The sequence below is a fragment of the Ylistrum balloti genome, unplaced genomic scaffold, assembly GCF_031769215.1.
Source record: "Ylistrum balloti isolate Yb309-2 unplaced genomic scaffold, AGI_CSIRO_Ybal_v1 Utg369802, whole genome shotgun sequence".
Lineage (NCBI taxonomy): Eukaryota > Metazoa > Mollusca > Bivalvia > Pectinida > Pectinidae > Ylistrum > Ylistrum balloti.
This window is the reverse complement of record NW_026781979.1, coordinates 1944145-1965429: the sequence shown is the minus strand read 5'-3', so window position 1 is coordinate 1965429 and position 21285 is coordinate 1944145. Positions and strand designations below refer to the sequence as shown.

General features: G+C 37.3%; 4 protein-coding genes and 2 non-coding genes across 6 annotated transcripts; 5 read left to right on the top strand and 1 right to left on the bottom strand.

The window, feature by feature from the left end:
• Positions 1-1995: 1995 nt before the first annotated feature.
• LOC132544558 (NADH dehydrogenase [ubiquinone] 1 beta subcomplex subunit 10-like) lies at positions 1996-5289 on the bottom strand. The gene is made up of 4 exons (XM_060208169.1): positions 5176-5289; positions 3989-4130; positions 3269-3408; positions 1996-2501 (listed from the first exon to the last, which is right to left on the bottom strand). The coding sequence occupies exons 1-4, from the start codon at positions 5267-5269 to the stop codon at positions 2359-2361; spliced, it is 519 nt and encodes a 172-aa protein (XP_060064152.1). The 5' UTR covers positions 5270-5289; the 3' UTR covers positions 1996-2358.
• Positions 5290-5507: 218 nt separating this feature from the next.
• LOC132544554 (large ribosomal subunit protein uL3-like) lies at positions 5508-11904 on the top strand. Its single transcript, XM_060208166.1, has 8 exons — positions 5508-5519; positions 6549-6741; positions 7100-7268; positions 7920-8055; positions 9462-9648; positions 10647-11005; positions 11232-11351; positions 11804-11904. The coding sequence occupies exons 1-8, from the start codon at positions 5517-5519 to the stop codon at positions 11840-11842; spliced, it is 1206 nt and encodes a 401-aa protein (XP_060064149.1). The 5' UTR covers positions 5508-5516; the 3' UTR covers positions 11843-11904.
• Positions 9867-9962, top strand: LOC132544623 (small nucleolar RNA U83B). Its single transcript, XR_009554008.1, has one exon. It is a non-coding gene; the product is annotated as a small nucleolar RNA U83B (small nucleolar RNA).
• On the top strand, positions 10363-10458 carry LOC132544622 (small nucleolar RNA U83B). Its single transcript, XR_009554007.1, has one exon. It is a non-coding gene; the product is annotated as a small nucleolar RNA U83B (small nucleolar RNA).
• Positions 11905-16868: 4964 nt separating the features above from the next.
• On the top strand, positions 16869-18236 carry LOC132544539 (uncharacterized). The gene has a single exon (XM_060208151.1). It carries the CDS (start codon positions 16869-16871, stop codon positions 18234-18236), a length of 1368 nt encoding a protein of 455 aa, XP_060064134.1.
• A 1256-nt stretch (positions 18237-19492) lies between these two features.
• On the top strand, positions 19493-20898 carry LOC132544598 (mucin-2-like). The gene is made up of 2 exons (XM_060208214.1): positions 19493-19538; positions 19763-20898. The coding sequence occupies exons 1-2, from the start codon at positions 19493-19495 to the stop codon at positions 20896-20898; spliced, it is 1182 nt and encodes a 393-aa protein (XP_060064197.1).
• The last annotated feature ends 387 nt before the right edge of the window (positions 20899-21285 follow it).

Sequence of the window (21285 nt, the reverse complement as noted above, 5' to 3'; positions counted from 1 at the left end):
GTTGGTAAATCTGTCCTCTGAGAGAGAATTATACATGTTCTCATCTGTTGATAAATCTGTCCTCTGAAAGAGAATTATACATGTTCTCATCTGTTGGTAAATCTGTCCTCTGAAAGAGAATTATACATGTTCTCATCTGTTGGTAAGAGAGAGAATTATACATGTTCTCATCTGTTGGTAAATCTGTCCTCTGAAAGAGAATTATACATGTTCTCATCTGTTGGTAAATCTGTCCTCTGAGAGAGAATTATACATGTTCTCATCTGTTGATAAATCCATCCTCTGAGAGAGAATTATACATGTTCTCATCTGTTGATAAATCTGTTCTCTGAGAGAGAATTATACATGTTCTCATCTGTTGGTAAATCTGTCCTCTGAGAGAGAATTATACATGTTCTCATCTGTTGGTAAATCTGTCCTCTGAAAGAGAATTATACATGTTCTCATCTGTTGATAAATCTGTCCTCTGAGAGAGAATTATACATGTTCTCATCTGTTGGTAAATCTGTCCTCTGAGAGAGAATTATACATGTTCTCATCTGTTGGTAAATCTGTCCTCTGAAAGAGAATTATACATGTTCTCATCTGTTGGTAAATCTGTCCTCTGAGAGAGAATTATACATGTTCTCATCTGTTGGTAGAAAGAGAATTATACATGTTCTCATCTGTTGGTAAATCTGTCCTCTGAGAGAGAATTATACATGTTCTCATCTGTTGGTAAATCTGTCCTCTGAGAGAGAATTATACATGTTCTCATCTGTTGGTAAATCTGTCCTCTGAAAGAGAATTATACATGTTCTCATCTGTTGGTAAATCTGTCCTCTGAGAGAATTATACATGTTCTCATCTGTTGGTAAATCTGTCCTCTGAAAGAGAATTATACATGTTCTCATCTGTTGGTAAATCTGTCCTCTGAAAGAGAATTATACATGTTCTCATCTGTTGGTAAATCTGTCCTCTGAAAGAGAATTATACATGTTCTCATCTGTTGGTAAATCTGTCCTCTGAGAGAGAATTATACATGTTCTCATCTGTTGATAAATCCATCCTCTGAGAGAGAATTATACATGTTCTCATCTGTTGATAAATCTGTTCTCTGAGAGAGAATTATACATGTTCTCATCTGTTGGTAAATCTGTCCTCTGAGAGAGAATTATACATGTTCTCATCTGTTGGTAAATCTGTCCTCTGAGAGAGAATTATACATGTTCTCATCTGTTGATAAATCTGTCCTCTGAAAGAGAATTATACATGTTCTCATCTGTTGGTAAATCTGTCCTCTGAAAGAGAATTATACATGTTCTCATCTGTTGGTAAATCTGTCCTCTGAGAGAGAATTATACATGTTCTCATCTGTTGGTAAATCTGTCCTCTGAGAGAGAATTATACATGTTCTCATCTGTTGGTAAATCTGTCCTCTGAAAGAGAATTATACATGTTCTCATCTGTTGGTAAATCTGTCCTCTGAGAGAGAATTATACATGTTCTCATCTATATGTCTTTGTAAGTCTATTCCTGATGATCTGAATATGTCCTTCAAAGAGGGAGATAGTAAATAGAGACACTACAGCATGTTAAGTAAACATGTCATCTGGAATAAGTTTTTCAAATGGTGTTTAAACTACATTTGGTATATAATTCATATTCCTGGCATATCTTTAAAACATATACTTCAATATTTTTTCTATTTCTAATGCCACTGTTCTCACTTAAAGAAAACAGCCAGACAACTGCCATTCATCAACTCTGATCTGACTAATTTATATGAATACTCATACCTGGTTGATTTATATAACAAAAGGTGACTAGTATACTTTCTAAGATCAGATGTCTGCTCTGAATCCCACAAGTGAAAACAGACTGCACAAAAGTTTTATTCCTTTTTTATAGATTCCTCTCTGCAAATGTAGATCACTCTAAAATCATTTGCCTGGTTTTTACACAGAATGGGAGATCTGATCAATATTTCATACAAATTATGGTCACAGGTTCTAATTCACACTTTCAAAATCATTTATTTCCGCATTCATAAAAAGTACAATGAACTCATTCAGAAATTAGAAAGAGTACCATTGTAGTAACAAAAATAGTTGACATAAGTCAAGTCAGATGGTTCCTTTAACTGTTCCCTGTAATGTGGCATTGTAACAGTACCCACTCACCAATGAAACACTTTAAATACCAAACACTGGACAGTGTGAACAGGTCTAAATCACCCAAATCACAATTTGACATTTCATTTAGTTTGATATTACTACTGTCACTAATATCTTTTAAGCCAACATATATGTATATGTTTTAGGCATTCTGATGTGTTTTAATGTTCTGTCATATCCTGGCCAGTTTTCACATGATGTTTCATTCCTCTACCATCTCTCCTCCAGACTCTGCCATTCCTTCTTCGTTAGCAGCTTTTTCTTGCATTCTTCTCTCGTTTACCATACGGTGCTTCTGCTTCATGTAAGCATTCACCACATCATAATATACAGGTAAGTGTCCATCTGTGAACAAAATACACAGGTGAGTTTATATCTGTCAACAAAATACACAGGTAAGTGTCCATCTGTCAACAAAATACCCAGGTAAGTGTCCATCTGTCGACAAAATACACAGGTAAGTTTTTATCTGTCAACAAAAAATACAGGTAAGTGTTTATCTGTCAACGAAATACACAGGTAAGTGTCCATCTGTCAACAAAATAAACAGGTATGTGTTTATCTGTCAACAAAATACACAGGTAAGTGTCCATCTGTCAACAAAATATACAGGTAAGTGTTTATCTGTCAACATAATACACAAGTAAATAAGCATAGATCTGTCAACATAATACACAAGTTCATGCTCATATGCCAACTTAATATACAGACAAGTGTTCCGCTACCAAGATTATACACAGGTAAGAGTCATTCTGTCAACATAATACACAGAAAGTATAAATAGATGTCAACAATACAAAGGTAAATGTATATTTGTCAATAAAATACAAAGGAGAGTGTAAATCTGTCAACAAAATACAAAGACAAGTGTTCATTTGTCAACATAATACAAAGGAGAATAAATCTGTTGACATTATACACGGGTATTTGCAAGTTTTTGTCAATATATGCTGTAGCTGAACACTGGACACCTCATACAAATAATGTTTATAAACAACGTAATCTGTTTTGACAGACTATTGCACTGGTACCAACAAAATACTGAAAGTGGCCATACCAGGAACTTACAGCTGCATCACTACAAATAGAATCTCATCGTTTGGTGTACTTACATTTTATCATCCAGTCATCTCTAGCTTTGTGAAATGTTTCCTTCACCTCTTTACATGTTGTATCTCTGTTGTAGAGGTCAGATAGTGCACATCGTAGATATCTTTTCCTTAAAATATAAACTATGTCACTGTCCACTTGTCTGAAAAGAAAAATTGCAGCCCCATGAAAAAATAAAATCTCAGGTAAACCTGTAACAAGTCAAGGATGATAAATCATATAAACTAGAAATGTACTGATTAATCAATTTCATCACTGTTTTTTATGTTTCCAATCAATTGACCACTCAGGAGAAAATTTGAAGTAATTCTTTCCCTCAGAAGGTGGGATATTCAAATTGCCCTTTGACCATGATCCGTCCATCCATCAGTAAACATTCTTTGTGATCACTATTTCTTGGAAAGTACTTAAAGGATCTTTCTCTCATTTCGAATATATCAATTTTTCTTGGTCCCTACTTGTGCCTGTGATTTTTGGACAGATCAGAAAATGGCCAACAGACGGCCATCTTGGATTGTAACAAAGAAAGCTTGTTTTCACTATTACTTGATGATTCTTTCTCAAATTTCTGTCCTTTTTTGGGAAGAAGAAATATCCTGATAAAAGCGAGAAAATATCAAAATCCCAAGTTAAGCCACCTTGTGCTTGTCACTACACTCAATGTTTTCAAATCATGTTATGAGTGGATTAACTGCAAATGCTACATCTTTTGTCATTCTTACTTGTCTCTTTTGAACTGTTGATTTGCTTCAAATCTGCACAATTCATCATCAGTGTAGCACTCATCGATGGTAGGAACTCTGTTGAACCTTCGGTGATAGTAAGGAACAGTCTTCTTTTCTCCACGAAATGTGTCTACCGTACCTAACAAAATATTATCAATAATTAGATAAAATGATTTTACGCAAATATTGACTATATAGTTCAAGTAAATATGACATTACTGCAAATTTTCTAAATTGTTGTGGAGTTAATCAACTCTAGACTGCCATAAAAAGTTGATAAAAAATGACAGAATGATTCAGACTATTGACAAGGATGCATTAATATTCAAATAGTCAAGTTAAACAAAACAGGTAAGTTAATATTTTTTTGGGGGGTTTACTGATTTGTGTATAAAGTTTCTAAATATGTTTTGAAAATACATCCCATGAGATAAATCATAGCCTCAGAAATGTAATGAAAAGATAGGTCCATTCTCAAAATCCAAGAATGTTCTCAACCTGTATAACATCCTTGGATATTTGAGGACGCAAGTTCAACACATCTTCTCATACAGAAGATGTTTTTTTTCCTTTTAATTCAGTAACATTTGTTTACAGGTAGGACTTAATTGCTTTTTAAATGCAACTGGAAAATATTGCATTTTTCATTCACTCTCAACGTTGTTTATATGATGGTCTATATTTGCATACAAAATAAGTAGTCTACTTTTTTGCTCAAATTAATCAACCAAACCACTACTAGATAATGGTCATGAGTAGGTCATAAGTTCTAAAATTCGATTCCCTTGTTTGTGCATAATATTAATGTGGTTGTTCATTTAGTTATACTTTGCATTGTATGGTTTATTTTAATAGTAAACAAAATGACAACATATATTGGATGTTTTCGGGTTTTTTTTTGCGGTTATTTTTAATATTTTATTTATGGCTTACCTGTACACCAATGTTCAGAGGATAAAGATCCGCTGTAATGAGAGGATGCGCTAGATTTCACTGAATCCTCGCAAATCTAAGTAAATGCATCCTCTTATTACAGAGAAATATTCGATATTTTATCAATCAATCGAAGTTTTAATATGAATTAATATTGAAAACTCTGGATCGTGATCATGATCTAATGTCTCCATCTGAAAAGAAGTATATAAAAAATCTATAGATCTATAAACATAAGCATAAGACGTTACCTTTTATGAAAGTAGAGGGTACATCTAACAGGAGAGAGAATACAGCCCTTGCATATTGCGAGTACACCGACAACTTTCCGTCGTCGCCCGACATTGTGGATAAAATGACCTACCGGAAATGGGTTCGTGAAAGTGGCTACGACAACAGTATGACTATCCGTGGACGTAGCAAAAAATCCAACATGCATTTCAACAATTTTGAAAGTAGATGTTTATATATAAACTGTAACATCTGTCTCATAAATACTTATGTGACACGAATTAAGATGTCGTTAAAGGCGATAAAGGTCGAAGGTTAGGAAACCGATTTTCGGCTCTTCCTTTTTGAGTCGACGGCCATCATGGTAAGATGAAGTGCTGGCTTCAATTAATTGAATCCGCCGTAATCTGCCTATAAATGATACAAAATCTAAAGTGAAACTCAGATGTAATTACTTACGTAGTTAATATATAACTTATTGTTGTCTTTTTTTTAAATAAATGATCGATTATACAGTTTTATTTCTTTTCAATTGACGTGCATGATGCACGCTTTGGGACTCCATATCCACGGACATAGGTCGTATACGTCCCGGTTTCATCCTTAGTTCCTTCTGGACCTATAGTAATAGGAGTCGTCGGACACTTATTCAGAAGAAAAATAGCCCCAACTTCCCAGTCCAGTGTTACAGCTAGAGCTTGCGAGTGTTAATTGCATAATATAGATTACCTGATCAGTGTTGGAACGCTTAATTTTTTTTTTTTCACGGTTTGAAATCTCGTTCCACAAATGATCGATTTGTACACTTATGATGTATGGTTTGTAGGCAGTTCCCTTCCTATAATAGAGACCGTGATAATCTGAATTCAAGCATACGATTTTGCAACCATCCCTTGTTTTGGTAAATTCAAAATATCTTTAAAAAGATGAAGTCTACTAGGTCGACATGCTTATTAATGCATAAACTATGTATATTATATATATCTATCCCGTTTATTTAGATAATTTGTATTTCCTTCTTAATGGTGACTCTTTTGTCACTGATTAACATCTATCCTAACGGATAGAAAATAAAAGCAATTATTAACAGCAAGTTAACAGAACAATTTACATACCTTTTTCCTTGCTTTACAAGGAAACTTGTGTGTACTGTTCTTGGTTGCTTATTTCTATTTGTTTTAGAGACTTTAGTTATATTGTGTTAGATTTCTTTCATCCTCTCCAGTATAAAACATTGATAAGGTTAATGACTAGAAACTGTTTAAACAGCAAGGAGAAGATACAGTGTCGATTTACAATAGGAAATGGACCAGTATACCAGACTCCATAAATGCCTTGCAAAAACTCTTATGTTGCTACTAAAAATTGAATTCTTTCCCTTTATTTTCTTCAGTCGCACAGGAAATTTTCTGCACCCCGTCACGGGTCGAAGGGCTTTTTGCCAAAGAAGAGGGCCAGTCGTCATAGGGGCAAAGTAAAGGCTTTCCCTAAAGATGACAAGAATAAGCCTGTCCATTTGACAGCTTTTATTGGATACAAGGCTGGCATGACCCACATTGTCCGTGATGTAGATCGACCTGGGTCCAGTATGTATAAATGCCATATTTCTGAAATGCATCCGAGGTCTGAATTGACCAGAATTTTGTAATTGTTGGGATAATGTTTTGCAATATTTAACCGATCAAAACTTTTATAATAACCACTATTTCATAGTTATCATGTAGCCAATGATCTGACTGGTTATTGAAACGCATCCTAGAAAATCGAATTTGTGTGATCACATACATTGGAAGATATAAACACCTGAAAATTGTCAAGTGTTTAGTATTGTAAATGCATAGTTTTAAGACAATGTTGTTGATTTTCCATCATCAGAGGTAAACATGAGTGGTAATTATGTTTGGAATATACCCTGGTCATCATGCCTATTTTCTTGCATTGTAGAATCTAACAAGAAGGAAATTGTGGAGGCAGTCACCATCATAGAGACACCACCTATGGTCATTGTCGGTTTGGTAGGGTACATTGAAACACCCAGTGGCCTGAGATCATTCAAGACCATCTTTGCTGAGCATTTGAATGAGGACTGTAGGAGACGATTTTACAAAAACTGGTATGATGTGGATAATGCAATATAATTCATAAAATTATGCAAACTTTATCTTGGCTCCAACCTTCCTTTGTATTGTTATGCCAACAAAGTGGCTGTAATTCATGAAAAAAATGCAATGGTTCTGGTTTATTGAGGATGGGGTAGGCATTAAGATTGTTTTAAATTTATGATTCATTCATATGTTGTCATTTAACATAGCTCCTCTAAAAGTTGCAATACTAATGTGCTTTAATAGATTTTCAAAGACATATAACAGTTAACTGCACTACTTTATGAAATAGAGTTCATGATAAATGAAAGGGGTAAATTTGTGACAAATTTACAATTAAGAATAAAATATATCATATTTGATTGTTGTGATAACATTTTGTATTCAACTGAGATCTTGAAGATACTGAATGGTACCATAGCCTGACTAATGATGGCATCATTCCAGCTCCTACCATAGGCACATGGTGAGCTGTGGTACTCCTCTTGACCTGTGTCCTGCTGTTGCATAATTCTGTACATGCGAAACTGTAATGGTTTTGAACTGCAGTGCAGAGTTTGCAAGCTTTGATCATTGGTTAACGAGTCCACATGTAATGTTGTGGTTATCCTCCACTGGTCTCTCCGACTATGAGGCTTATCACATGCTTCTTGATACAAAAGGTACAACTGCAAAAAGAAGGCTTTTACCAAGTATGCCAAAAAGTGGACTGATGAGACAGGAAAGAAGGAGATTGAGCGGGACTTCCAAAAGATGAAGAAGTACTGCAAGGTCATCCGTGTCATTGCTCATACCCAGGTAGAGTATTTGATATTTTACCAAAATTGTTTGATAGATCACGATTTTCTCCATTCAAGGAAAATGGAATTGTGTTTTATAAGATTCAAAAAGGTGCATTTTCATCCTTTGAAGGATTTTCCAAACCTAGAGAAGCAGTCTATTTGGACTTTATTCTGCTCTTTTTTATGTCTAGTTGATTATGTAACCATTTATCCCCAGGGTTTTCCATAATTAGGTCATCTGACCCGAAGGGTCCGATGACCTATAGTCATCATGCTTCGTCCGTCGTCGTCCGCCGTGCGCCGTCCGTAAACTTTTCATTCAAACGACTTCTTCTCAAATACTAGAAGGTCTAGGGGGCTAATACTTGGCACAGAGGATACTGGCATGGAGCTCTACCAAGTTTGTTCAAATGAATGACCTTGACCCACTTTAAAGGTCACAGGGGTCAAATATGTTAAAATCTTTAAACAACTTCTTCTCATTAACCAAAAGGCTCAGAGTGTAGATATTGGGCCTGTGACATGCTGGGATGAAGGACTACCAAGTTTGTTCAAATGAATGACCTTGACCCACTTTAAAGGTCACAGGGGTCAAATATGTTAAAATCTTTAAACAACTTCTCAATAACCAAAAGGCTCAGATTGCTGATATTGTGCCTGTGGCATGCTGGGATGAAGGGCTATCAAGTTTGTTTAAATGAATGACCTTGAACAACTTTCAAGGTCACAGGGGTCAAATATGTCAAAATCTTTAAATAACTTCTTCTCAAATACTAGAAGGCCTAGGGGGCTAATACTTGGCCAATAGCATGCTGGCATGGAGCCCTACAAAGTTTGTTCAAATGAATGACCTTGGCCCACTTTCAAGGTCACAGGGGTCAAATATGTTAAAATATACAAAGGACTACATCTCAATAAGCAAAAGTCTATGAGTGCCGATATTGGGTCTGTAGCATGCTGGGAGGAAAGGCTACCAAGTTTATTCAAATGAATGACCTCAACCCACTTTCAAGGTCACAGGGGTCAAATATGTTAAAATATACAAACGACTTCTTCTCAACAAGCAAAAGTCCATGAGTGCTGATATTGGGCCTGTAAGATGCTTGGAGGAGAGGCTACCAAGTTTGTTCAAATGAATGACCTCAACCCACTTTCTAGGTTTGGCTTGCTTTTTGTCAGATGACGGTTAAGGCCCATGGGCCTCTTGTTTTGTTAGTAGTAGGCTGTGTAGTGAAAGTAGGAGGCTGGCCTGCCGTGTACGTGTAGTCGTATCCCAAAACATTTTTCAACTGAAATACACTGTCGGTGTCCAGCATACCAATGTCCCAATCACTGTGATGATCTGCCTGCTGCATGTATAAGTTTATTTGTTGCAATGCTGGCAATTGTGAATTTAATGACCAAGTTTGTTACGTTTGGCAGACAAAGCTGATGAAGAAACGTCAGAAAAAGGCTCATATCATGGAGATCCAGGTGAATGGAGGCACCATTGCACAGAAAGTGGACTGGGCAAGGGAGAAGATGGAATCTTCTGTTCCTGTTGGATCTGTATTTGCCATGGATGAAAATATTGATATCATTGGTGTAACCAAGGGTAAAGGAGTCAAAGGTGAGGAAAAAAAGTCCGAACTTCATCTTGATTTTTTTTCTTGTCAATTCAGAAAACAGCATCAATATTTCATTCCTGCAAATGCTAATCAAAGATGATGGCACATTTGTACAAATACAGAATAGTAGACCAATTTTTACCTATCAAATTATGAATGGTGTTTTGCATGTTTGACCCTGTCACAAGTCCAATAATGTACCCCGAGTGAACAACCTTGCATTGATGTGTGATGAAAAGCATGGTTATGCTCCAGCCAGAGCATGCTGACCTTTGTATGGAGAAACACTCCATGCTGCCTTCCTTCTGATAACATTGCTTGGTATTTTTTTTTTTTTTTTTTAAAGCTTTACCAAAATTTCCATGGTGACATTGATATGTATACCAGTACAAATAGTGCTCTGGTTAGGAAATGAATAACAAATTTTACATAATTGCCTGCTTGACAACTAGCAATTGAAAAATAACTGATAAAAATAGAATGATGACCTCCCAGTTTGTAGATGTTTGTTTTTAACCTGCAGTAAAATGAGTGATGCTTTCTCTTCCTCTGACACCTAAATGTCATCTTTGATAAAGATCAATAAAATCGGAAATAATGGCACGCTTCTCCTCTGAATATTTTGTAACACCTATTGCAAGGAAATTAAAGTTTCATTTGGAATGAGTTTATTTATCTGCTGTTTTTTTTGCTTAACCTTGAGTGAACAATCTTGCATTGATGTGTGATGAAAAGCATGGTTATGCTCCAGCCAGAGCATGCTGACCTGTGTATGGAGAAACACTCCATGCTGCCTTCCTTCTGATAACAATGCTGAAAACTACATAAAGTATTATGCAAAGATTTATATTTTGCATTTATACTATATTATTGGGGGAGGGTATTAAATAATCTTACTTTTTCACATATTTTAGGATATCGGTTACTGACATTAAAAGAATAGGGGATAAATGGTTGGATTACTTGTCAAAAAATAAGAGTTTATTATTTATGATTACAGGTGTGACATCCAGATGGCACACAAAGAAGTTGCCCAGGAAGACGCACAAGGGTCTGAGGAAAGTTGCTTGTATTGGAGCTTGGCATCCAAGTCGTGTCCAGTTTACTGTTGCTAGGGCTGGACAGAAAGGTTACCATCATCGTACCGAGATTAACAAAAAGATCTACCGTATGGGCGAGGGTACCCACACCAAGGATGGGAAGCTAGTTAAGAACAACGCATCCACAGATTTTGATCCCTCTGAGAAGAACATCACACCAATGGGAGGATTTCCCCATTACGGAGAGGTCAACAATGACTTTGTCATGATTAAGGGTTGCACCATGGGACCTAAAAAGAGGGTTTTGACCCTGCGAAAGGTAGGTGCTTCAAAGGAATAGCAACTTTCATTGTTAATCTACTTAATTAAGGTTTTTCCAAGTTTGGAACATTGCTGTTTTTTTTGTTTTTTTTTAATTAACTTTGGATAATTTGGCATAGATTGCAAACAATGTAGTACTACAATAATTATTGTCAGAACATATAGAATAATTTAATCTTTATATATGTATTGATTTAATCTAATGAAAAAATTTGATTTTTCAGTCTCTGTTGCCCTCATTCAAGAAGAAGCAGATGGAGAAGATCAATCTGAAATTCATTGACACTTCCAGTAAATTTGGTCATGGTCGCTTCCAGACATTTGAGGAGAAGACTAACTTCATGGTATGTTAACTTGTCAGATATTTCTTAACACAAGTAAAATAGGAGATGCAATCTTGATGTGGTATAGCTGATGTGAATACGCAGCTTGCAGGGAAGTATAGCTAATGCAATATTGGTACGACGCTCTGTTGTAGATATTGTTTACAAATCAAGTTGGTTCATCATTCATTGACAGTCCACTGCTTTGCTGGAAACTTTAATTCAATGAACTATTTTTTGGGAAGGGGAGGGGGCTAGTTACTGACTGCTAGATCCAGCACACTTGAGAAAAACATGGAACTGCTACTCCAGAAGTAATATTCACATCCTGATGTCATTTTAGTGTTGCATATTAATGAAATTAGAAAAAATGGATTTTTTTTTTTTTTTTTTTTTCTTTTAAGATATTTTGGCTATGTGTTGATGGAAGTATAGTTTGAAAGAATGTTACCAATGAATTATTTTTATTTCAGGGACCCCTCAAGAAGGACCGCAAGGAAACTGCTGCTTAATTGTTTCCAACATGACGACAGTTGGACAAGACTTGTCAAGAATAAAAAAAAAAAACCTGTAATATATGTATTTAGTGTTTTGTTACTCTGGTATTCATACTCCTCGCTTCAATTGATATAGATATATGTGTAGGCTCTTCAAATGCAGATCATTAGAAGTATATTGTCTGTTGGGGAAAAAAAACAATACTTGCAATTTTACTTGGACAAGAAAGAAAATGTCCAGTTAACTTGACTGCTAGCAGCCAAAAGAATTCCTATGACTGGCATGAATTTCAAAGAAAAATTCCAAAATAATCACGTGTTATGTTTATTTCAATAGAGGGTAATTTATTTGGGTGAAATATTTTGCACTCGAACCCAGTTAATTGCAAGATGGCCGACCCGTGAAGTGCCTTGTTTGCAAAATATAAAACGGCAAAGCACTATGCAAAACTTGACATTGGTGAAGTGCACCTGATAATTTTCCGGATCTTTTCAAATAGCAATGTACAGCGGCCTTGTCCTGATCGGAGGTGTCGTGAAATGGCTAGCTTCCTAATACAAGTTAACTTGCACTAAAAGTTTGATGCATTTGCACCTGTTACTTGTTGTCTCATTATGACTTTGAAAGTGAATGACTGGAATCGGCAACACTGTTCCACATAGAAATGATAAGAATATTATTTCAATGCTTTATTTCGAATTTTTTATGAATTCATAAGTTGGCTCCTTTTTTTGTGGACATTATATGCCAGAAATGTGAAGTGCTCGCTTCACCTACGGATATGCGACTAGTGCGTCCTGACCCATTAGCCTGGCTGCTTAAGAGAGCGGGGTCAAAATCGCGTTGATTTTGTACAAAAAGTAATGTGGTGCAGCGGTTAAGTAAGAAAAATGTCTGCAACTACATTGAGAAAAGTGATGGAATCTGCGAGCCCTATACTCTAGAACGACTAGTTGTGAGGGGAAGGGTGATTGATATTTGACGGTTCCTGTCGTATACCATATCCTACTTATTCTACTGTGTCAAGAGTAACAACATCCGGCAAATTCATCGAGACATGATGTGGTGCACGGAAGTGAGAACACGTACGCCTTATATTTTCTATTTTTGGAAGAGTTGCTGCCCTTCATTCATAAAACCATGAAAAACAGCTTTTCAATGCGTTGAAGTTGCGTTTTTCAAATTTTCTAATCAAAATAGAATGATAACCACCTAGTTCTAGAATGCCAGTTTTAGCTCACCTTGCCCAGAGGGAATTTCAAAATCCTACTCCTGTAGGAATGATTGGATATTGCCCAAATTTCGTCTAAAGCAGTGTAAGGAGAAGGGAAATCAATTTTGTATAAACAGTGGATCTCGACCCTCAGGGGCGGGGACCAATAGAAGAAATTGGGTTTTGCCCAAGGGGTTTCTTTCCTTATCAAACTCGGTTTCCTGGTTAGCAATGTTTAACATACTGAAAAGTTTTCACGGAGTCAAAGTTCCTTAAAATCCACACACTAATCATGCAATGGAGTGAGATTCATGGTATTTTACGCTTTTCATGAGATCTCTGGTAGGGTAATGTTTAAGACATGCTTAAATCGCCAAAAAGAACACGAGTAGTTCTTGGGTCATCTACACTCCGCAGTTTCAGCGTTAGCTTGTAATTGACCAGTTTGGAAGCGATGGACTGTGAGTAACTAAAAAATGACAGGTATGGTTGGATGCTAGCTTCGACAGACTTGTGTAAAATATTACTATTCTCAATAATATCACACTCAAATCTTATTAATGTTATATGTTATATTTCAAGGTCATCTAGGCTAGTTTCCAAAGGTCTGTCTTGTTATCAGAATTTATAGTAATGGGAGTGGCTATCTAACGTTGTCGTGCATACACCGGTCAATGGTATTCAGCACACCGTAGGATTCTCTAATAGATCTACATATAAGCTTACAATAATGGTTTGCTTCAGTGCACCAAATGAACGACCATCTAATAACTTCGATATTTCGCCTGCAACATGCATGTTATAAGAGCTGTGTGGTGTTTAGGATTAACTCAATACTTTGTGATTCCAGCATAGATTTTTCAAAAAACCACGTTTGTTTATCAACCAAATGGTCTAAAAGAGTTATTTCCCCTGCTATCATCACGCCACTTAACATGTTTGTAAGTACGATGCCTATTATCTCTACACGTCTTCATACATCAGTGGGCCCATTAAAAATGTATGTTTTAACAAATCCGTAACTTTTGGTTATGACTGAGATCACCCAATTCTCATACACACTAGTATACATTCGTAAACATCACTTTTTATTGAAAACAAATTTACCTTGTTATATCCCGGTATGAAAATGTCGGAACCTAGTTTTTAAAGATGATTTTTAAAGTGGAAAGCTAGAGCTCTGCTACAGAATATTGTATGAGTATATAAGTGTGCTCATATTATATCAATATCTGTTTTCTCATCGCAACTACGATTCAATTCCAATTCAACTTCTTTCTCCATCAAAATGATATATCGAGAAATATGTTCAAAAATGATAAGATCTTATCCTCACGTTCAGGAATACACAGTTATTGTTGGGGAGAACAAAGATCATTATAGATCATCTCGTCAAATATAAACGTTTCCGTGGTATTTTAGTGTTGGAAACAAATATTTATGTAAAGTGTCTTAAAATATAGATTTAGCGGATAACATTAGGTCCGGAGTCGCACGTAAAAAATGCAGACTAGTAAGTTGAAAGAAAATAGCAGAGACTGGCATGGAAATTGACCAGATAACGCAGAGGAAGTAAAAAAAAACTAGAAAATTCAGCGATGATGAGGAAGATCTTGAGGAAGTGTTGTAAATATTAATGATGAAGTGGAGATAGAAATCAACATAAAAAAGGGTAAAGCATCAATAACATTCCGAAAATTGGGCAACATCTGTGAAAACAAATATCTAGTTATACAAGAAAAATGTAAGATCAGTTCTGCTATATGGAAAAAAAACAACTAGGAGACGGAGAGCAGGCTGTGAGGGTTTGAAAGGAAATGTTTGAGAAGGGTTTTTGAAATGAGGTGAAAGGATCGGGCCATCAACAAGAAGGTAACTGAGATGACATCAACAAGGTGGCGATATCTAGGATATGTACTGACAATGGTGGAAGATACGATGTAGTATTGGAAGAAGATACGTGAAATGGGCGCCACCTGGAAAGAGATTATATGGCAGACTTAGGAGAACATAGAGAACTGTAGAGGTAGAAGAGAAGGAGAGTGCACACGCCTGGACAGAGTCAGTGGCGTGTCCTTCTGGCCGCGTTGTGGGTACGGTAATATTCTAAAGTCAGAAACTGACGAACATGTCTTTGTCGAAGTTTTAAAGTCCAGTAGTGTTCGTCCAATCTGCAGGCAAGACATGGTTGAATATATTTCTAAATCGAAAGGTTTCGATGATTCTGTATGGTTTTTTTTATTGGCGACAATGGAGGTAGTTTACACCTGCTAAAATAGCAGGTAGCATGCGGCATTGTAAACAGTACAAAGTGGGAAAAAGGCTTATTTTTTTTAACTTCTTTTTGTATAATTCTACTAGATGAAAACATTGCGATGAAATGAAAATCGTGATACAATGCTTAAGGTTTTCGAAACTTTTTAATTGTTTCAATTAATTTCACTTTGGGTATGCAGATAAAATATAGGAATTAGTGTAGTTGGATATTACAATGGTATGTGGTCACCGACTAATGATTAACCGTTTGACCTCTATTGATACCGCTATTTGGATGAAATAGAATTAAAACACTTACCATGTTGTTTTGTGTTATTTTTCTGTTGTTTGACGGCCTGTCCACGTTATATATCTATAAGGACAACAGGAAAAGCTACCATTATAAGCTGTAATCCTATTGATGGGTTTATTTGTAGTTGTGGTGTTGATTTAAATGTTTAAATACCATTCGTTTTACTTACAATGTATATATACTATTGATAAGTATAAGGTATGGAATTTCTATGTGAAGATATGTGTACTGGGGCTGTGACGTCTCCGTTTGTTAACTAGCTTTATTGATAAAGGTGAGTGTTGATTACATCAGGTTTACACGAGTAAATCACCGGGTTACACTTCATCTACCCCTGGCAGACCTTCGAAAGAAACAGCATTTTAATTCCTCCAGGTAACGCATACAAACAGTCGACACAATCCGATTTCAATAGGAACCATTAATTGTAAGTTACAGATAGCCCAAAGGTTTCAATACACACATGTATGTTTGTAAATGTCTTATATGGAAAGTGAATCGATATATCTCATGTATAACTCGTCGTCAGACCTATCTTAGGTGTCAAGCATGCGCAGATAACCCTACGCGATCTCTATTTAATGTCTTGGCACCCGTGCAACAGTATAGACACACATTGAATGAAAGTTTGTACGTCAGTTGTGTATATGTAGGTGTTCTTGTCAAACAGCGATTAGTTGGCTTGTCAGCCCGTCAGGAGGCCACACTGTTATAATGGATTCTAAGGTATTGTGACATTAATTCTCACTCGTGGACTTACGTTGGGTATACTTTATAAGTAATCTGTTTTCTGGATAAACTTTTAAATTGATCTGTTAAAGGTCAAATAAGAAAACGTATTCAGGGAACATTATAGACTGACTCAGAATCGCACATAAAACCTGAGGCTATATTGAATTTCTACGCTTGATTTCAGGTTTACAACAGATTTTAATTATCAGTTTGTCGTTTATTGGTTCAACAGTATACATCGCCTAATATATGAATATTCCCTTCACCAGATTCACAGCACGGACCTAACCATTCTCTCCTACATTACAGACGACTGAACAACCGGTAAAGACTTTACGACAGGAAAATGGGATATAACGATTTGGTATCGTATGATTGATACTGGGGAATTCAAAACATGAGGACGACGGATTTAAGAAGGCATTAAAACATTTCTCATCATAGTCACAGATTTCGGTCTTCTGTTACAACATCTGGCGACAGATATACGGATTTTTTATCATCTATTTTAAAATAAGTGTTAATCATGGTGTTACGGGAACAGACTGTTGTCCAAGTGAGTTCATTGGTCAAAGACTTGGACAGGACGATGAAACTGAATGGCGGATTGGAGGATATTGTCCTCAGTAACAATCGTCCCTATGTTCGACGGGAAAAACCCCAATTAAACTTTGGCAACAACGACCGAGTGAAAGCATGTATAGGGAACCATTTGTTTCATGCTGTGTTTAAGTGTCGATTTAAAAAGGTGAAGCTGATGTTGGACCGCGGCTTCGATGTGAATATGAGGAACAGTTATGGTTACAGTGTACTGGTAGCTGCCCTTCATATCGACGATAACGACCACCGGGAAAAAATGTTCCGAATACTCATCAACCGTAATGCCGATCCCCTCCAGAAGGACCCAAAGCATGGCCGACACGTCCTCTGCTGGGCGTGCCTCCTTGGTCGTGTCAATGAAGTTAAGTTCTTGCTTGATAAATTCAAGGGAGATTTTGACCTTCATGACAAGGACAAAGAAGGAATGACCATCCTCCATCACGCTACGCAGGCTGGACAAGAGGAAGTGGTCTCCATGCTTGCCATTGAGTTCCGGCGCTTTGGTTTGTCTGTGGACGTTGTTGACAATCTGGGGCTTACACCCTATCTCCACGCGCGACGCCTTGGATACAGTACCATCACACGTATACTACAAGAGCAGGGCCGTGCGTGTCCTGGTCAAGGAGATATGTTTACATTCCGGAGTGGCAGGGAATGGTCATCTCTTGGTCGTGAAGAACGACACGTTCAACGGGAACAAGAGCGTTTTGGAGATTACATGAAAGCTGCAATACTTGGTCGAAGTCGAGTTATACATCGTTATCAAAATCGAGCACCCCTTATTAAGGTCACACCACCAGCTGACGAAGATGTGGTAGATAGTCGAATAAAATTTGTTGTCAAGGAAAAAATTCCAACAGGCGGCACTAAACGTGTATCGTTCGCCCCTCCCCCTGCGGAACCCAGACCGACTCATATAACTTTACCGTCGGATGTGACCCCTAGACCCAGCATGGCATTAACTATGATCGACATGACCCCTGGAAGCAAACAGGTCGATCATTTCAAAAGTAGTCATACGGAAGCAACGAAAATGGAAACTGGTCGTACTAATAACAGCCATGGCGCCACCATTGCGAATATGCTTGGCGTTCTATCGCAGCAGAACGCCTCCTCCTTCCGACCAACGGTGGTGATTCCGACGGCGGAACCGGAAGTTCCACAAACCAAACAAAAACGATCCACATTGGCCATACTTTTTGGTAAACAAAATAAGAAGAAGGTAAAATCACCACGTGGATCAGAGAAAAAGAAACAAACGAAGGAAAAGAAAACCAGTAAAACGCGTAAATAGCAAATGAAAACGAAACAGGATGTTACTGAACTTGTGTACATTCTTGTCAAGTCCGGGATGGGAATCAATGGTTTTACATTATAAAACGTGCTCGACATATAACGGCGAGAGAGGTACATTATTGAAAAGTGATACACAGAGTCGTTATTATGTATAACGTGAGTATGAACATCGCTCTCTAACATTACCTGCCAAATTGTTTACAAATCCACGCGTGATGCAGCATTTTTGTTTCCGTTTTAATAAGTGGCACGCGCTATAGGTATGGTTTATAGTCTAGTCGCAGTATTGTGATGTCACATCAGCGAGTAACCGATAACTCATTTATGTCGGTTTAGTTTATTAACAATAGATTTTAATTGGGTTTTATATGACATGTATTTATGTTGATATAAAGGTATACTAAACCTTAAACTTGAGTTTACTTGTTGTATTTGTCAGATTTTTAAATGGGTCTTTATAACATATTTTTAAAAGTGTTTCGGAATAGGTTCCCACACATGTACTATAGCCTAAAATAAATACAAAACTCGACGGCGAAAGGAGACCAAATAAGATGGCTGCTAACCACTGTTATTATAAACATTGATGATGAAAGTGAAAATATGGTAGACATTGTATTGCCAAACATTATGTACACAGTCACGCTTAAAACAGATTCAATCCCGTCTGTTTATTGTAAACACCAGAGACAAATGAGGGCGACATCAAAGTCAAGCTTTTAACGTAACTTTATAACAATAATCCCAGACTCCAACACGACGCTGAGTTAACCAAAACACTGCACTCGTAGATCAAAATAACATTCGAGTCAACGAAAAATACTAGTTACACCCCAAAATAAAACGATTCTTGAGTCAATCAAAGCCAAGGGCCAAACTCCAACAAGACGCTTGAGTCAAACAAAACACCAGAGTCAAGACCTAATACGACACTCGAATCAACCAACACCTGAGAAAATACACGTTATAACCAAATCACTTAATGGACGTGTGTTGGTTTGGTGATTTGGTAATAATATTACATTGCAACTGTAATCCAAAACAGCAATCTTGCGCTAAACAAATTGACGTCAGGGTCAAATGACGTCATTAGAAGTCAAACAAGAGCATCACAATGGAGACAGGCTAAGACACAAGATCAGAGCTAAAACTTTAACCAAAAGTCATGCAACTTACGATGCTAAATAATAACAGAAATGTCAAACATAACAAAAGGCCCAAACTACAACACCAGGTGATGGTCAAATCAAACAGATGACAGATGGGTGGTCGGGTGGTCGGGTGGCCAGATGGCTCCATGGTAAAACACTCGCCTTTCACTTAGCAGTCTGGGGTTCGATTCTCGGAACGGACGTGAAAAGGTATGGGGGTCACCTGCCCGACCATGTGGGTTTCCTTGGGTATTCCGGTTTCCTCCCATAGAAAGACCCCTCGCGCGGTTCCATCTAGGCCAACAGGAGTAATTAATACAAGTTGGAAAAATTGTTTTCGCAATTCTTGTAAAGTAGATAATGTTTATTTAAGATCGATCCAAACCAAACAACAATACGACGCTAACATACAAGCCAGAACAAGGCGCCAAAGCCATACCATATAACGATACTAGAACTAACAGCAACGCGACACAGGATCCAAAACAGACCACGGACCCAGATCGAAACCTCAACACGACACCAGATCCAACTATCAACACGACACTAGAACCAAACATCATAACGACACCAGATCCAACCATCAACACGACACTAGAACCAAACATCATAACGACACCAGATCCAACCATCAACACGACACAGGAGTCAAACATCAACACGACACAGGAGTCAAACATCAACACGACACCAGATCCAACCATCAACAAGACACAGGAGTCAAACATCAACACGACACCAGATCCAACCATCAACACGACACAGAAATCAAACATCAGCACGACACCAGATCCAACCATCAACACGACACTTGAACCAAACATCATAACGACACAAAAACTCAACATCAACACGACACCAGAATTAAACATTAACATGACTCCAGAACTGAACATTAACACGACACGGGAGCCAAACATCAACACGACACCAGAACTAAACATTAACACGACACTTGAACTAAAAATTAACACGACACTTGAACCAAACATTAACACGACACCAGAACTCAACATCAACACGACACAGAACCAAAACATTAATACGACAGGGGAGTCAAACATCAACACGACACCAGAACTAAATATTAACACGACACTTGAACCAAACATCAGCACGACACCAGAACTAAACATTAACACGACACAGGAGTCAAACATCAACACGACACCAGAACTAAACATGAACACGACACCAGAACTAAACACTAATGCGACACGGGAGTCAAACATGAACACGACACCAGAACTAAACATCAACACGACACAGGAGCCAAACATCAACACGACACCAGAACTAAACATCAACACGACACAGGAGCCAAACATCAACACGACACCAGAACTAAACATTAACACGACACGGGAGCCAAACATCAACACGACACCAGAACTAAACATCAACACGACACAGGAGCCAAACATCAACACGACACCAGAACTAAACATTAACACGACACAGGAGCCAAACACCAACTTGACGTCGCCAGAACCAACACTTTTAACATGAAGTCAGAGCAAGGTTGTAAAGTTGCTATTTACAATCGTCAGCTATTATCTAGCAGTGTGTTTACTGAACGATATCAACACCCTTTAAACGGCGATATTTCTCAAACACTCAATACAAAGCCAAGAGTTGACAGACGCTACATAATATTGAACTTTATAACAATAATGTCAAAGGTTTCTCCTGTATGGTATGTCATCTTCCATTTGGTTTGGAATGAAAACTAAACAACATTATTTGTGGAAGAATGTATTGAAATGTGTGTCTAGCGTGAAAGGTGGTGCATTGAAGTAATAGAAGTTTATTGTAATGAATAAATTGTGTTGACCTTGTGTGTCGTGGCTGGTCGGTAGGATTTGAGCTTATATTTAACACAAACAAGCACTTAAT

What these genes read in the sequence shown, in the direction of transcription:
- LOC132544558 (XM_060208169.1), bottom strand. Translation starts at nt 5,269, where the DNA reads ATGTCGGGCGACGACGGAAAGTTGTCGGTGTACTCGCAATATGCAAGG. An exon ending in CAACAGTTCAAAAGAGACAA is followed by an intron (nt 3,409 to 3,988) that starts GTAAGAATGACA and finishes TTTTCTTTTCAG; the next exon opens with ACAAGTGGACAGTGACATAG. An exon ending in AGATGACTGGATGATAAAAT is followed by an intron (nt 2,502 to 3,268) that starts GTAAGTACACCA and finishes TTTTGTTCACAG; the next exon opens with ATGGACACTTACCTGTATAT.
- LOC132544554 (XM_060208166.1), top strand. An exon ending in CAAGGGTAAAGGAGTCAAAG is followed by an intron (nt 9,649 to 10,646) that starts GTGAGGAAAAAA and finishes TTATGATTACAG; the next exon opens with GTGTGACATCCAGATGGCAC. An exon ending in GGGTTTTGACCCTGCGAAAG is followed by an intron (nt 11,006 to 11,231) that starts GTAGGTGCTTCA and finishes TTGATTTTTCAG; the next exon opens with TCTCTGTTGCCCTCATTCAA.
- LOC132544539 (XM_060208151.1), top strand. Translation starts at nt 16,869, where the DNA reads ATGGTGTTACGGGAACAGACTGTTGTCCAAGTGAGTTCATTGGTCAAA.
- LOC132544598 (XM_060208214.1), top strand. Translation starts at nt 19,493, where the DNA reads ATGACAGATGGGTGGTCGGGTGGTCGGGTGGCCAGATGGCTCCATG. An exon ending in GGTGGCCAGATGGCTCCATG is followed by an intron (nt 19,539 to 19,762) that starts GTAAAACACTCG and finishes TGTTTATTTAAG; the next exon opens with ATCGATCCAAACCAAACAAC.